Genomic DNA, 14359 nt, shown 5'->3' on the forward strand with positions numbered 1-14359 from the left:
CCCTGGACAGGCACATTAATGACTGCACAAATAATTAACACATATCTCTTCTGGGTGTTCAATCACAGACACAACTTTGCCTATATTTCCCTCTGATCTGTCTGTCTCCATCTCTGACGCATTCTCACTGATGAAACTGCTCATTTGTGAGCCCTTCGTCACTGACAACCCACATTTCGGGGGCCCCGCCGAACTAAAGCTGCAGCGAGTAAACACGTAATTACTGCCACGTAGAGACAGCCAGGACCGGCACTCCTGGCAGAACTTGAACCGCCTGCGTTTCCCCTACCTAAGTCAGGCATGGAGAAACAACGCAGACTGATTCGAAGACGCCCCCTCAGTCATGTGTCAGCGCAGGTGATACCCAATTTAAGTCAATTTACCAGCGAAGGTGACAACAGAGCAGATGCCCTCTGCAGACTCGCAGTCGTCACAGATGGTATCTCTGTCAGAGTCTGGAAGTGCGCGATTTCAGGGTTCAGGTCGCCGCAGACAACCAGTGAAAATGACAGTTGCCACCTCTCAAGCTGAGAGACGTGTCCGACAGAGGACGTAGCCAGAAGCCGACCTCCGTGGGTAAACACAGTGTCGAGAACTGTTCTGTGCTCAGATTTTGATCTACAGTCACATTACTGCAGTGCTGCAGTCTGTTCGTATTGGATATTGAGAGTATGTTTTGTATTATACTGCTTCTCCATATGATGGAGTTGCCTCTCAATGTCAGAGACAGGGAATTAGATAAAACAATAAAAACAAACACTGTTTGTGTTTGTTTGTGATCAAAATTTCAGCTGAAGTGATGGTCTAATCCCGCTGGTTGTATCCGCTGGGTGATACAATGTGTGTGAGTGAGTCCTGCAGTGTTAATGCTTGGACAGAGTTTGTGGCAGTGCTGCTGCCACCAAGTGGAGCTCTGAGGAACTGGCTCTTCTAAATGAGGCCAGATGTCACACCTGCTTAATGACCTCTCACAAATGATATGTGTAAATATAAAATCCTCTCAACTCTAGCCCGACTTTTTCTTTATCTCTGCTATTCAGATACGGAGCGACCGCAAAGGAGCTTTTCAGACGGCACACAACATTCATGCAGCCAACCCTGAATTATTTACCAAGTGTACAGTGCACCGTGCTTACCTTTTGCGCGTCTTCCCATTTCTCCTTATTTTCCTCCTCCAAGAGGTTGCTGATGATTTGAAAGAAGTTCTGCGGAGATGATGAAAGGGAAAAAACATGTAACACACCCACGCAGAAGTATTACAGGCGCTGCGGCGAGATGCTTTTTTTAAAAAACCATGACACATAAACACTCAAAGGGGACTGTTATGGATAATAAACTGACATTTCTCAATCGAAGGGATTTCTATAAGGGAATGATGTCGGTCCCCTGCGGGGCTCAATATCAACCAGGAAATTTGACACTGAAACCACAATGGTTTCATCAGAGGAAAAAGATGGAATATGTGGATTAGCTCTGACAAAAATATACCTCGAACCCCCCTGCAGCTTGCAGCAAACACTTAATGCTGGAGGAGAGAAGCACACGCCGCCATAAGAAAGAAAGATGAAAGGGAATGTTTAAGCAGCTGTGTGGATTGTCTTGTTCTCCTGCAGCAGGCGCTGCTCGGGGTGCATGCCTGCAGTAGTAATAGGACCCCTGTCTGATCTTTAGCCTTGTTATTTCGTCTGGTCTACAATGTGCCTGAGGGAGTGGCTCTCTCTCTTGACACAGGCTATCTTGTTTTCTACTTGAATGCTTATGCTCCCTCTGGTGGTAATGTGCCCACTTTAACACTGCATTAGCTCAGAGACACACGGAGGGGGTGGGCTGGCTGACTGCTCTCCTGTCTGCCCACACACACACACACACACACACACACACAAACACACACACACTATAGAGCTGTCATAATAACCAGACACGGGATGCTTTTCCTCATCTCATAGATTTTCTATGGTGGGAAAATGGGTGAATGGGTCCTATGTTTGCCCAACCATGAGCTGCACATTTGGGTTTAATTTCTGCAGAATATTAGACGTTTACATCTCACATCCAGCGGAAACTGTTGATAAATGTGCATGAAAGCAGCAGAAAAAGGAAAAGAGAGCATCCGTGACATTTTGTAGCGCAAATACCACTGTGCTTTGGACGTGCATAATTCAGTGAGTTCAACATTTAATTAACTGAAGTACACGCTGTATGCCAATTAATCCTATCACATTCAAAAGAGGCTCAAATACACTGACATCACTTATGTTAGATATCTCGGTTGTTCACGTTCTCTTCGTAGCTCTTCACATACCGCCGCTTTGTCACGCCCCATGGCGTCAAAACCACTATAAGTTACCTTTGGCGTCACTTTAAGATTAGGCAACAAAACCACTTAGTTAGGTTTAGGAAAAATCAACATGGTTGGGCTTTAAACTACTAAGTTTGTACAGTGAAAATGACGCTGAACGTTGTGATGAGGGGACACGAGCGAACAGCTGATTGTAACGTGTAGGGCTGTGTAATTGCAAGAATCTGGCGATACGATACGTATCATGATACCGGGGTTTACGATTCATTATACTGTGTGTCTTTCGCTCTTTAAATTACGTCACCACACTCCCGGCGCACTTTCTCGGACCGTTTACTGTTGCTGCGGATGGGTTAACGTTATAGCTGTGCGGCGGTACCGAACGCCGACAAGGCCCGATGAGAATGGTATAATACCCAACATTATGGGTATGTTGTGATGTGAAAAAATAACAAGTAAAATATTTTCATCTTTAATATAGGCTATTGGAAACATGTACTAGTCGGAGGAAACGGCACTGTCTTACGGGACTCAACTAACTTTCACATTATTAAAGCAGAAATTATTTCTACTCCCATACAGAAAACGGCTGATGGGCAACAAGACTCCTACATTTCTAATTTTCTCTATGCAGAACAACAACAAAACAAAGCAGCATTAGAAACTCGCAAAAGAACTATAATGGAGAATTTTTCATCAGCACACGTACAACGTTCAAAGCTCCCTTCGCTGTTACCATCCACATAGCGAGCAACATTTATTTCCTTCCCTTTTAGCTCCCTCTAAAAAAAAAAAACAGCATGAGGCAGACACATTGAAACAGGACATCACAAAGACCACAAAGAGGCCTGAGAAGGGTGTCTTTGAAAATGACACGGCTCTGAGGACATAAACTACGTTATTGGTGATGGAGGTGGAGCTTTAGCTATAATCTCCATCATCCTATTGACATAAAGAGGATCAAGACTGCAGTCAACCCCAACATGATGAGATGAAACGGCTTAGGATGGGGAGGAGATCTCTTGATACAATAGAGCCCTGGGGCGCGTTCGTCAGCCTTTGTGCTATTTCAGACATGTTGCAAAATGTTTTTTTCCCCCCACATTGTGTCGGTAGCAAAATATATCAAACATCATCTACTTATCCAGTTGATTATTTAGTCACAATAGATGCATTTGTAAGCCACCATACAGTAGGATTTGAATAAATTTCACACAGATCCGTGTCTAACGTGTCCACTAACCTGCACGTCATCTGAAGACGGCTCATAGCTGGCTCTCTTGAAGGTCTCTGTCACGTTGCGAAGGATCTCCACGGAAGACAGCAGGTCGCCGGCGTAGAAGTTCCTCCTCTGGGTGAGGTCAAGCAGGTTTTTCGTCACCTGGGACATCCCATCACCCGCAAGCATCCTCTGGCCTTTGGCAAGGTGCCCCTGAACCTCCAAAAACAGGAGAAGACGGAACTTGGGGCATCGGTGTCCTCTGCAGATTTTTGCTACATACACTAAACTCCACATTTGGAGTAAATGGAGTGCACAAAATCCGGAAGAAAGACTCGGCTCTCTGAGGCCCTTAATGTGACACTTATATCTAAGCCGGGGCCGAAATGTATTCTGCCTCACGGATGTTTTGAAATGAGCCAATATGAATAAAAGAGTTAACTGGAGCAGAAGACACACACTTGGGCAGGAATTGCACAGTGAAATGACATTTCACATCATTGCACCGGGGTTTTATGTCCATAAATACACGTTCACAGGTGCAGCGCTATATGTGCTATCTCAGCTCTTTTGAATTATTTTATTTTTAACAGTGATGGAGGGGGGTTACCAAAACGGCCCATTCTAGTGGAAGTACTATTGTGTTTCCAGACTAAAAGGCTAACACACAAAAGCAAAAAAAAAACGTTATTAAATAAAGCCCTCTAAAATGGACCCAGACTTCAATAAAAAACAGATTTTCTTTGTGATCCGGACGTCTCATGAGATGAAAAAAAAAGAATGAAAGAGATACGAGTTCACACCAGGTTCTTTTGGTAAATAAAAGACCATTCACTGAGTTCCCTCTAACTTAGTTATCACATGATAAATACAAAAAAATATATTGAAATGGATGTTATTTAAAAAAACAGTAAAGTACAACAAGACAAACACAGATGAGAACATACCAGAAACTCTAAATCAAAAGGACTTGATGATGACCATTTATTACACGCAGAAAAAATGGCAAATATCTGTGTTTTAATTTGCTCCGCTATTGAAAGTGGTTAATCTTTGGCTACAGCGCAATGAGGATGAGGGCGGAGGGATGGGGGGGGGGAAACACCAGGGGGAGGTAATTTATGATGCATTGGAAACAGAGGCTGTGAGAGGGAGCTGACTTTGCACCTACTGATTGCTGCAAGTATCTGAATTCATTTGTTATGCATCGAGCATAGCTGGGCTGCTCCCAGAAGGCCATACCGCGGTGATCCAAAGAGCAGCGTCGACTAGTGGTGCCTGTAGAGGGGAAGGAGATGGTGACGGATTCGGAGAGGGATGATGAGAGGGGAGATGAGGATGCGGGGCGTAGAGAGTGAGGAGAGGAGAGGAGAGGGGAGGGGGGTTGTGGGATTAAGACCAAAGGAGAAAGAAAGGCAGATGGAAGTGGAGGGAGTTGGATACAGGAAAAAGGAGAGAGAAGACACAAGTATTAATTCCTTTCATGAGGGACTTATCTTTTGTCCACTTCTGTTGCCCATCATTCACCATCAAAACATCGCCCCGTTACGTTTCGCAGTGGCGTTATAGAAAGAGGGAGAGAGATTTTTCTGGAAGGAAAGTGCTGCAGTATTTGAACAGAGCTGCTTTTTATATTATGAGCAGCAGCCACTGTCTCATGGCTTTTTAATATGTGCTGTGTTAATACAACTTTACAGTGGCTTATTCAAGCATGCAGCAGCTCAGCTGTGTGATAGCTGTCAGGCATTTAAACAGTGATCCCGAAATAGCAGAAACCACCCAATATCCACCCACGTCGCCGCACACATCCTACAGAGGGGTCCGACATCACACCTCCCCTGCTGTCGACCCGGCGGAGTGCACTTCACACATCGCCCCGCCGCTCCAACACAGGTGCTTGACATCCTGAGGAAAACTCCCACAGTACAAAACATTTCCCCTGGCGTCCGTGCTTCACACAAACCCCTTCGCTATCTCTTGTTCTCTGTCTCTCACACGCTAACACACACAGACAGAGAGAGATCAAAACCACACCTCCTACGCCCACCCTCTCCAAAGCTACTACCTGGCGATATGCACTGAAGCCGTGAGTGCACACACCAAACAGCGCTATATAGCGGGAGCGCCCATGCAGCGCCATGAGACGGCCCAGAGGGCAGCGGGAGAGGCCCACAGCTTTACACCACGCTGAGCAGCTCTTCCCTCCAAACTGGCTTCACATGGCCGGTTATATGTGCTTTTATATTCCAGACCCCTACGCCAACACACAAACAGAATATTTTCACATTGTTATTCGATCGTCTTTCAGGCTCAAAAGAGTGTATTTTATGATAGTTTGCTACCTAGAAATTAAGGATTCACTTCAGTTTGGGCTCTGACCTTCCTAAAGGTCATTGTAAACTGAGAAAAGACTGCACTTTAAGTGAGAAAAGACACAAAGCTGTAAGAAGAGATCTAGTTCCTAAAATGACAGCTGACAATCTTCTTTGTGTGTATTGATTTTTAAAGAAGAGCTTGAATCAAAAGCATGATAGAAAGACTTTTAAAAAGATATTCGATGACCCATAGTCTGCTTTCATTTTAGTATTATACTGTATTTAGCAATTATAATGTGCATTCACAGCACTGGGAGACACAAATTGCCCAAGGCCAAATTCATTTTAAAGTGAAATGCCCAGACCGGAGCTCATTTTTTTTGTTTACACAAACAGTTTTGCAGAGAAAAATCGAGATTTCAGAAAAAATAAATCATGTTTGTGGTTTATTGGCTGTATAAAATAAAACCTAATAGCATACTTTCTGCCATTTCATACTAAAAAAATGTCCATAAGAACTTCTTAAGTGCTCATGGGATATGCATTACTGAGGGAAGAATGAGCAACAGTAAAAGAAGCTTTATCTACGCTCAGTTGTATTTTATGAATTGAACAAATGCAATATTTCATATTATACTTTTATATCTGCATTTGATAAAAACATCCCAAACGGCAGCGGGATCAAACAAGGTCAGAGGAAGAGCAAAGTGAAGCTTTCGCTGTGATTCTGCACCAATCTGTCGTCTCTCCTTGCATCATCGGTGATGTATGTAGAATAGGTTGAGTATGAAATATTGGTCAGCGGAGATGATGCTTGATCAAAAAACCAAGGCTGCGCTCCACCGAGGCAGCGACCTGTCGGCATTCTCCACTCGACTGCCATTAAAGGAGAGTTTTTATTCAAAACAATCCTCTCCAAGACAGGAGGATATAACAGTGTTTACTGGCAGATGAGTCACAGATAAGACGCATCTTAAAGCACTCTCTGAGAAGGACTTTTTACGGACTTAGCGTGTTGAATATATCAACAACTAAAAGCCCTTACTTTAGTGAAAGAAACCTCGCATTCAAACGTCTACCACCAATAGTATCAAGACAACGAATGAGTCAAATATCACAAATACAACTGCCTCGTTCATTCTAAAGGATGGTGGCTCTTGTGTTTGAGCACATGATTATTTTCCTCCACATTAACCTGTAGAGAGTTTGTTTAATGGGTTGTGGTTCTGTTGCTTTAATCGCTGCCTCTCTCAGTTGGGTGACTCGAACTTTAATTGATAATTGAGATTTAGGGCTCTCATCAGACAGGCGCATAAATATTAAGAGCAAAATAACATCATAACATGCAAAATCTGTTCTGCAGAGTAACTAGTAACTGCAGGTGTCCGCAAAGTAAAATAATGCATGTAAAAGCATAAAGCCTAAAAAAAAAAAAAGGAAATAGATTAGTACTAGATTACATTTCCCTACTGGTACTCAGCATATTTGATGTTATTAGTTATCCATTTTTATTTTCAGTGTGTAGGATGTGGCGGTATCTAGCGGTGAGATGAGGAGATCGCAGCCAACTGAAGCCTCTCCCGTGTGCCAAGCGTGTTGGAGAGCTACGATGACCGACGTGAAAACGGGAATGTCCCTCTTTAGAGTAATTTGGAGCAGAGCCAGTGTGTAGAGAGTGTGTGTACTTGGGAAGTGAGTGGTGAAGCAAGAGAGAGAGAGCGGCGGCAACGGGAACGAGTAACGTTATAAGAGTTAACAGAGTTTGGTTTGTCCGTTCTGAGCTACTGTAGAAACATGGCGGTGCAACAAGGCGGACTCCGTCGAGAGGACCCGCTCCCTAGATATAAACGGCTCATTCTAAGGTAACGAAAACACGATTCTTATTATCAGGTGATTATACACTAAAGAAAACATACTTATTAATATTATATTCCATTTCTGCCAATAGATCCCCCTTATTGTTACACACTGGCCCTTTAATAATGTACAAAAATGAAGAGCAAAGATAAAGTTTGCAGTACAAAAGAAATTCAGAAACTGCAGTTTTCCCCTCATTCTTTCTCTGCTTGTGTTGAGCTTTAGCCTTGACAGAAGGCTGCTGTAACTTCATGTGTTTGTCAGTCTATGGACCTTTGTTTGACTGATACAAAGCGAACAAATACATCTGCTGAGTGTGTGTGTGTGTGTGCGCATCCTCTCGACTTTTCCTCCCTTCTCGCCTCTGGTGGTAGTTGTCATCCCTGATGACCGAGGCGGTGCCGCTGCGCCGGTCGCTGTCGACGGGATGACCTTGATGACGACACGCAGTGACTACGGCTGAGTGGCCGCTGATGCCCCTCTAACACATTTGGACGCTTCACCCGAGCGGTCTTACTGTGCATTCATGTCGCGCGTTTTGTCATGTTGCCTTTGCTGATCAATATTTCATCTTTGTTTACTCGCTCTCAGCAGCCATTACACGTCTGGCTGTCGTGGAGGGAGGAAGTCTGTCTGTGAGGCTTTTCTTCTCATTAAGGCTTGTGTGAGCTTGACCTTGATCTAATGACAGGTCACAGGTTGGGAGGTGTTGTTTTCATTTATAGGTTCATAATGTGGACTTTGTGAAAGCCGCTGACACTGGAACTGTGATTAATGGCTTTACAAACAAACTTGACCTGACCTGAACTGTTGTCCATCATAGTCTTTTTCCCAGTGGTCAGTGCCGGCTTTGACAGGGAGGGATGCACCGTGCTTAAACATGAATTATGTCTGTTATTTCGCCCTTTTATCATGACAATGGTCTGCTGCTGCAAAGCCATTAAAGGTCCCATATTATAAAAAGGGAGATTTTCATGTTTTTTTTTTATAAAGCAGGTTTAAGTCCTATATAAATACTGTGAAAGTATCGAAACGCTTAATCCACAGGGAAACACACACAGCCCATAATCAGAAAGTCATTTGAAACAAGCTGTCGGGATTTCTGCCCATTTGTGATGTCACAACTGTACAATATTTAGACCATTACACAGTTTTAAACGTAAACAATCTAAATGTGTCCCAGTCCTGGTTGCAGTGTCCGGAATGACATCAGCTAACAGGAGTGTACACATAGACCCAAGCTGTTGCCTAGCAACACAATTCCGTCGCAATGCCGTCGAAATGTACTAAAACGGAGCGTTTCAGACAGAGGGTAATACAGGAATATTTGGGTCGACAGTATGAGGAAAAAAAAGTTTTTTTTTAACATTACAGAATCAAAACATGTTCTAGTAGAAACACAAAATACAAGTATGAACCTGAAAATGAGCACAATATGGGACCTTTAAAGGTCCTGGTTCTCTGGTAAAGAGATACAACACCCTGTGTGCGAATTGTTTTGTATATGTATCCATGCATACAGACGTGCAGAGGTCTGATTTACTGTAAAATGACAGAATGTGTTGACCAACTGTATGATCATAAAACAAACAGTACATAGACTGCAGTAATGGCATGCAGTCAGTGCAACCCTTGTACTGTAACAGCATCCAAATTCATTTGCATATATGAAAAAAGGGATAAATGAATCATTAATGTCCAGGGTGCACAACAATCTTTTTTAAAATATAATTACTGTAATTTATTAATGTGATCCTGCTCATTAAAGGACACTAATTAGTTCTGCCGTATAAAGGTGGCGATTGTCTAACCCTGACTGACTGACCTGAATCTGGCAAATAGAGACACCTCTTGGTGTGAATGAAATTCTTCATCAGCAGGGGTGTTACATTTCCAACAACATTATACAGAGAATAACACAAAAAACCTTCACTGAGAGCTTTGAACCGTTATTAGCCATAAAAACTAATGTCAAGCCAGAAAGCTAATGTCATGCTAGTAAATCTCGCTCGGCGTAACTTTGCCTCAGGTAAGCCATCTGTGAATGACGGCGTGTTTTGCTGCTACATCTAGTTTGTCAGTTCGCTATTTTATGGTTGTGGGAGAAATGTCAATTCAGAATGCCCTAGACTGTTTAACTTTTTACAACGTGTCAAACCAACCTGGAACTTTTAGCGCCCAACAGCGCTGCATTGTCCTGTTTGTCTGTTTGTTAGCGAACTGACCTTCAACAAGAACAAAAGCAACCTGTGTCACAGCAGCTTTAACAGAGGATGCATTCCTTTTCACCCTCCCCTCTCTCTTCTTTTCTAGAGCCGAGTGTTAGTCTCACCCTGTTGGAGAACTCACATCCTCTGCTCTAATGCTCTTCCCTGCGTGCACATATTAAAGCTTCTGCTTAATGTCTGAAAACAGACCTTTTCTTCAACAATGCTCTCTGAATCACAGTTACCATTTCCTTTCCCGGTCCACTGCACATGCTGCGTTCTGACGGCTGAGTTACATCACTGCATGTGGAAATGGGATGAAGGGAATAATATGCGCTTTCTCCTCAGTTGGAGAAGCACCAGATATGGTTTTATTATCATGATGTTTTGGTGCTTTTAAACTCCATGCAACGATTAGGCAGGCAAAGGCTTGTTGATAACTGCTATACTAAAGGACGGCTTAATATAGGAGGCATTATTCCTCATAATGTAGCATAATTAGTAGCATTGTGATGTGTATTCAAACACTGAGTGATCCTATAACATTAGTGTCAAATTGCAGGGTAATTCTACCATTTGTAAAGTGACAGTTGCATTTTTTGGAGTGATTCAAAAAGCCATTCCTTGAAAAAGAAATCAAATTTAGATCAATCAATGGCGTGATCATATAGTTTAGCAAAGGGCTGAATCCACAGCATACATATTAAAATATATTCCACCATTTTGTTTCCATTAAAGCTTCAGTAGAAAGAAAGTTTTGGGCATCATTGGGCAAAAAATCCCATAATAATTTCTCAGCATATTGTAATTCAAGTGTTCTGAGAGATAACTGGACTATGAACATTTATTCATATTTGATCAGCGCTGCCTAGTTTGACCGTTTGATCGGAGTTCGCGAGTGATTGACAGCTGCTCAGAGACGGCAGGCTGCAGCTCGGCTCTGATTGGTTGATTTCTTCCAGTCTGTGAAATCTTGCAGATGCCATTAGGAGCACCAGAGGACACAGAGGCACATGACTTTTTCCAGATTACCTGTGTCATGCACTACTGTCAGGATATATTGACAGTTTTATAAAAATAACTTTTTTTTCATCTACTGCAGCTTTAATAAGAGGACTACTCTTTCTGTTTTACACCCACGGGATGGGTCACAAAGATTTGTTTTTTCCTCAGGGGAAGGAAGATGAACAATAATAATATAATAAGACAAGCTCAAATTCATCTTCTCAGTGCACACTGTAGCATTTAGAAATTAGGCAAGAGACTCAATAAATAAAGATCTTGCTCATGTCTTACCTGTGGCGTTGGGTGGGCATCTATTAAAGGCCAGTTCTCCCGAAGGCGTCCGTCTCCACACCATTGATACTGCATAGTCCTCCGGACAAATCTCATACGGCGCTAGAAAGCAAAGTGGTACAACTGTAACTACATCGATTCAAAGAGCTTTTCAGGATTTCCAACATGATGCAACCATTTCTTCATATTGCACACAGGGAGGTATGGAAATATAGGAGATCAAAGCTGTTATAGTGTTGGTGAACATGAGCATGCCGTCTACGGATTATGATAAAATGCACCCTCTTCTTTAATCACAACTTTCGTGTGTAGGCGCTACATAATTATAATAATGTTTTTGTGGAATACTGCTTCTGTACTTCAGAGAATGGAAGTATTAAGTGACTTCATGTTCTTAAAAAAAAAAGAGATTATTTTGCAAATGGTACAATAAGCTTTGATGATGCTCGCATTACTCAACATTTCAATGACTTCATTTATTGGAATATATTCATACTCCTCTGTATCCGCATCTCCTCTCCAGGTTCTGTTATTGTTATGCAACTCCACAGAGATAATCATCATCTCTTCACTTTCATTCTGATTCAAGTCTTGTTATCCTTTGGCTCACCTGGACAGCGTTGGTCGCTGCACTTTCTGACTTCCTCTCCCGTGCCGTCACACTGATGCCCGGTCTGCGCTGCCCCCTGGCACACCCGGGCTCGCCTCTGCCAGCCGCCGTCGCAGGACTTCGAGCAGCCGCTCCACGGGCCCCAAGGATTCCACTGGCCGTTAGCTAAAACAAAATCATCCTCGGTGAGAAACACATACTCCACACTTCAAAAACCAACAGAATATCAACCAAAATGATACATCACATCAATTTTATCGTGTGCCGTTCTAAAAGCTTTTATTTTAATTTTATTGATTTTTGATTGCATTTTATTTCTTTTGCTATCCATGCATTCAGTTTGTAGATACAGTTTGTTGGTAATATTCCAAAGATTACTTTGAATAATCAGGAGAATGTGTGTTTTATGGCTAAAAGAAGCTGCTCTGTGAGTGGTGATTATTCGCCTCGCTTTGCCAATATTAAACGCCATTTATGCTGAAGTTTCCAAAACCAGCAGCATGTTTTATGCCCTTGTAACTAACACTGTTAAACTGTGCATTAGACAAAAAAAACAGATGCTTCCCTTCAGCGGTGTAGTAAATCACATGCCCTTGTCTGAGCGGAAAGGTACAACACCCTGTGAGCAGGAAACACACTCCACTCTCATTTTAACCTCCGCTTACCCCCTCCTTCACAGGTTCGGGGGCTATTTCGTGTCCTACAACTAACCTCTGTCGGGATCGCATCCGGAGGAGAAAACGAAACAGAAACCACTATGACCTGTTGGCTAAAAACTATCCGTGAGACATTGATCAAATCCCAGTAGACGGCGAGGCCTCTGCTCCACATCAGAGCAGCTGATTCCTCAGACAGATGCATGCTCATGTGTTTTCAAAGAGCTCATTGTGCCAGCAGTCCTGGAAAAATTCTTTCAATTTGGAAACAGTGATTCAAATCCTGCACAGGCCTTTATTGTAGTCATTAGTCCGTTCTTTTTTCTTTACTTCATTCTTTTTTGTTTCATGTTTTCAAAGAATGCCTGTTGCCTTTCAGCACTCTAAATTACTCAAAGATATAGTTGATTGTTTCTGAAACACATATTTGGGTTTGCCATGATCTCTCTTTGTGTTCCGCAAAGCAAGGCAACGCCTCTAGCAGTCATGGACACCGTGTTGACTTGGTAAATGAAGGCTCAGACTGCGTTGTCTCACTAATGTTTGATCTCTCACCTCGGAAACAAATAAGAATTGCTAAATAGGTAGGGCCTCATTATTAAATGAATAAACTGTATAATGCATCCTCTCACTGTGAGGCAAACAGCAGCGACGCCTGCTTCATTATCATGAGCACAAATTAGAAATACGCATTCACAAGCGTTTGCTATTTTAGCGGTCTGAGAGAGCATAAGGTCGACCGGTTACACAACATTTCCACTGACTTTCAAACAATGTGAGAGGAATCTCTTCGCCACATACATACCAGTGAGAAAGCACCCAGCTGTTTTAGGCTTCTGCAGTGAAAATTGCATCAGGAGATTATGAGAGTGCTCAGGCCCTTCATATGATCAGACAATTCAAAGCCTGATGGAGACCACTAAGCTGACATCTTTGAGCCTCTAATACATCTATGATGTTGACAGACAGTTTGGACAGCTAACCCAGAATTATGTGAAAGGCATTCAGTATGTCTAACTGGATTTTACAAATCCAATTGATAGAGCATGGTCTTAAACATTATTCTCGATTTTTACAACACAGCTTGGGTTCTTGCTGGAGGGGTTTTCTGTACGCAACAGTAAAATCAGGCTGCATATTTTATCTAAAGTTGATAGAAATGATGACGACGACAATATTGGACTCTCTTTTCCCCCCATTTCAATTCATGATTTTCGAATTTAGACATCAAAGCGGATACAGAATTAAGAGGCTCAGGATTTTTACCTGTGCAGTCAGGATTATGGCACTCTCTGCTTTCTGCCCAGTGACCGCGACACTCAGATCCCCCATGGGCGGCCGCTGAGCACTGCCTGGTCCTCTGCTGAGTGCCATTGGCACAGGTCACCGAGCAATCGCTCCAAGAGCTCCACTCCTGCCACTGTCCGTCCACTGAGGCACCAACCACAACCCAACAAGCATGTCCCATGTGAAGGGAAAAAAAGAGGGCAGACAGAAATGGGAGGAGATATTCAGATCACTATATTCTCTCTCAGATTGAAAGCCAAAAAAAAAAAAAAAGACAAAATGACATGACTACTTGTAGATTTTGGAGAATTGTACAGCTGTTTTTTCTACTCTGGTTAGAACAACCCAACATAGCCAAAGGCAAAAGGAGAATAAAAAAAAGTGTTTTTTCATATATAGATTTAGATTATTAAAATGCCAAAGGCACAAACTGCAGAATCTATTTGTTAGCTGCCTTCCATTTTTCCCTGTCTGGGCAGAGGGAAAGCATCTGGGATTGAGTGGTTTTCACTGAGTCTGTTACCAGAGCAAAGCTAACATTTACTGTGTGGAAAAAAACTCATCATCACTAATCTGCTTAACATTCACAGGCAATTGCGGGTAAGTGATTTTG

At 42.7% G+C, this 14359-nt stretch overlaps 1 protein-coding gene across 4 annotated transcripts in view; it reads right to left on the reverse strand.

The window, feature by feature from the left end:
- Positions 1-14359, reverse strand: part of adgrb3 (adhesion G protein-coupled receptor B3) — a 136623-nt gene that overhangs the window by 53674 nt on the left and 68590 nt on the right. For 3 of the 4 annotated variants that reach the window (XM_074646363.1, XM_074646362.1, XM_074646360.1), the window contains exons 6-11: positions 13726-13890; positions 11804-11968; positions 11194-11295; positions 4690-4796; positions 3543-3737; positions 1137-1205 (exon numbers count right to left, since the gene is read on the reverse strand). In XM_074646363.1, coding sequence (XP_074502464.1) covers positions 1137-1205; positions 3543-3737; positions 4690-4796; positions 11194-11295; positions 11804-11968; positions 13726-13890 — 803 coding nt within the window. The remainder of the gene's footprint in view (positions 1-1136; positions 1206-3542; positions 3738-4689; positions 4797-11193; positions 11296-11803; positions 11969-13725; positions 13891-14359) is intronic. The other variant, XM_074646361.1, reaches the window with a different exon arrangement.

The sequence above is a fragment of the Sebastes fasciatus genome, chromosome 9 (genome assembly GCF_043250625.1).
Source record: "Sebastes fasciatus isolate fSebFas1 chromosome 9, fSebFas1.pri, whole genome shotgun sequence".
NCBI classification, from domain to species: domain Eukaryota; kingdom Metazoa; phylum Chordata; class Actinopteri; order Perciformes; family Sebastidae; genus Sebastes; species Sebastes fasciatus.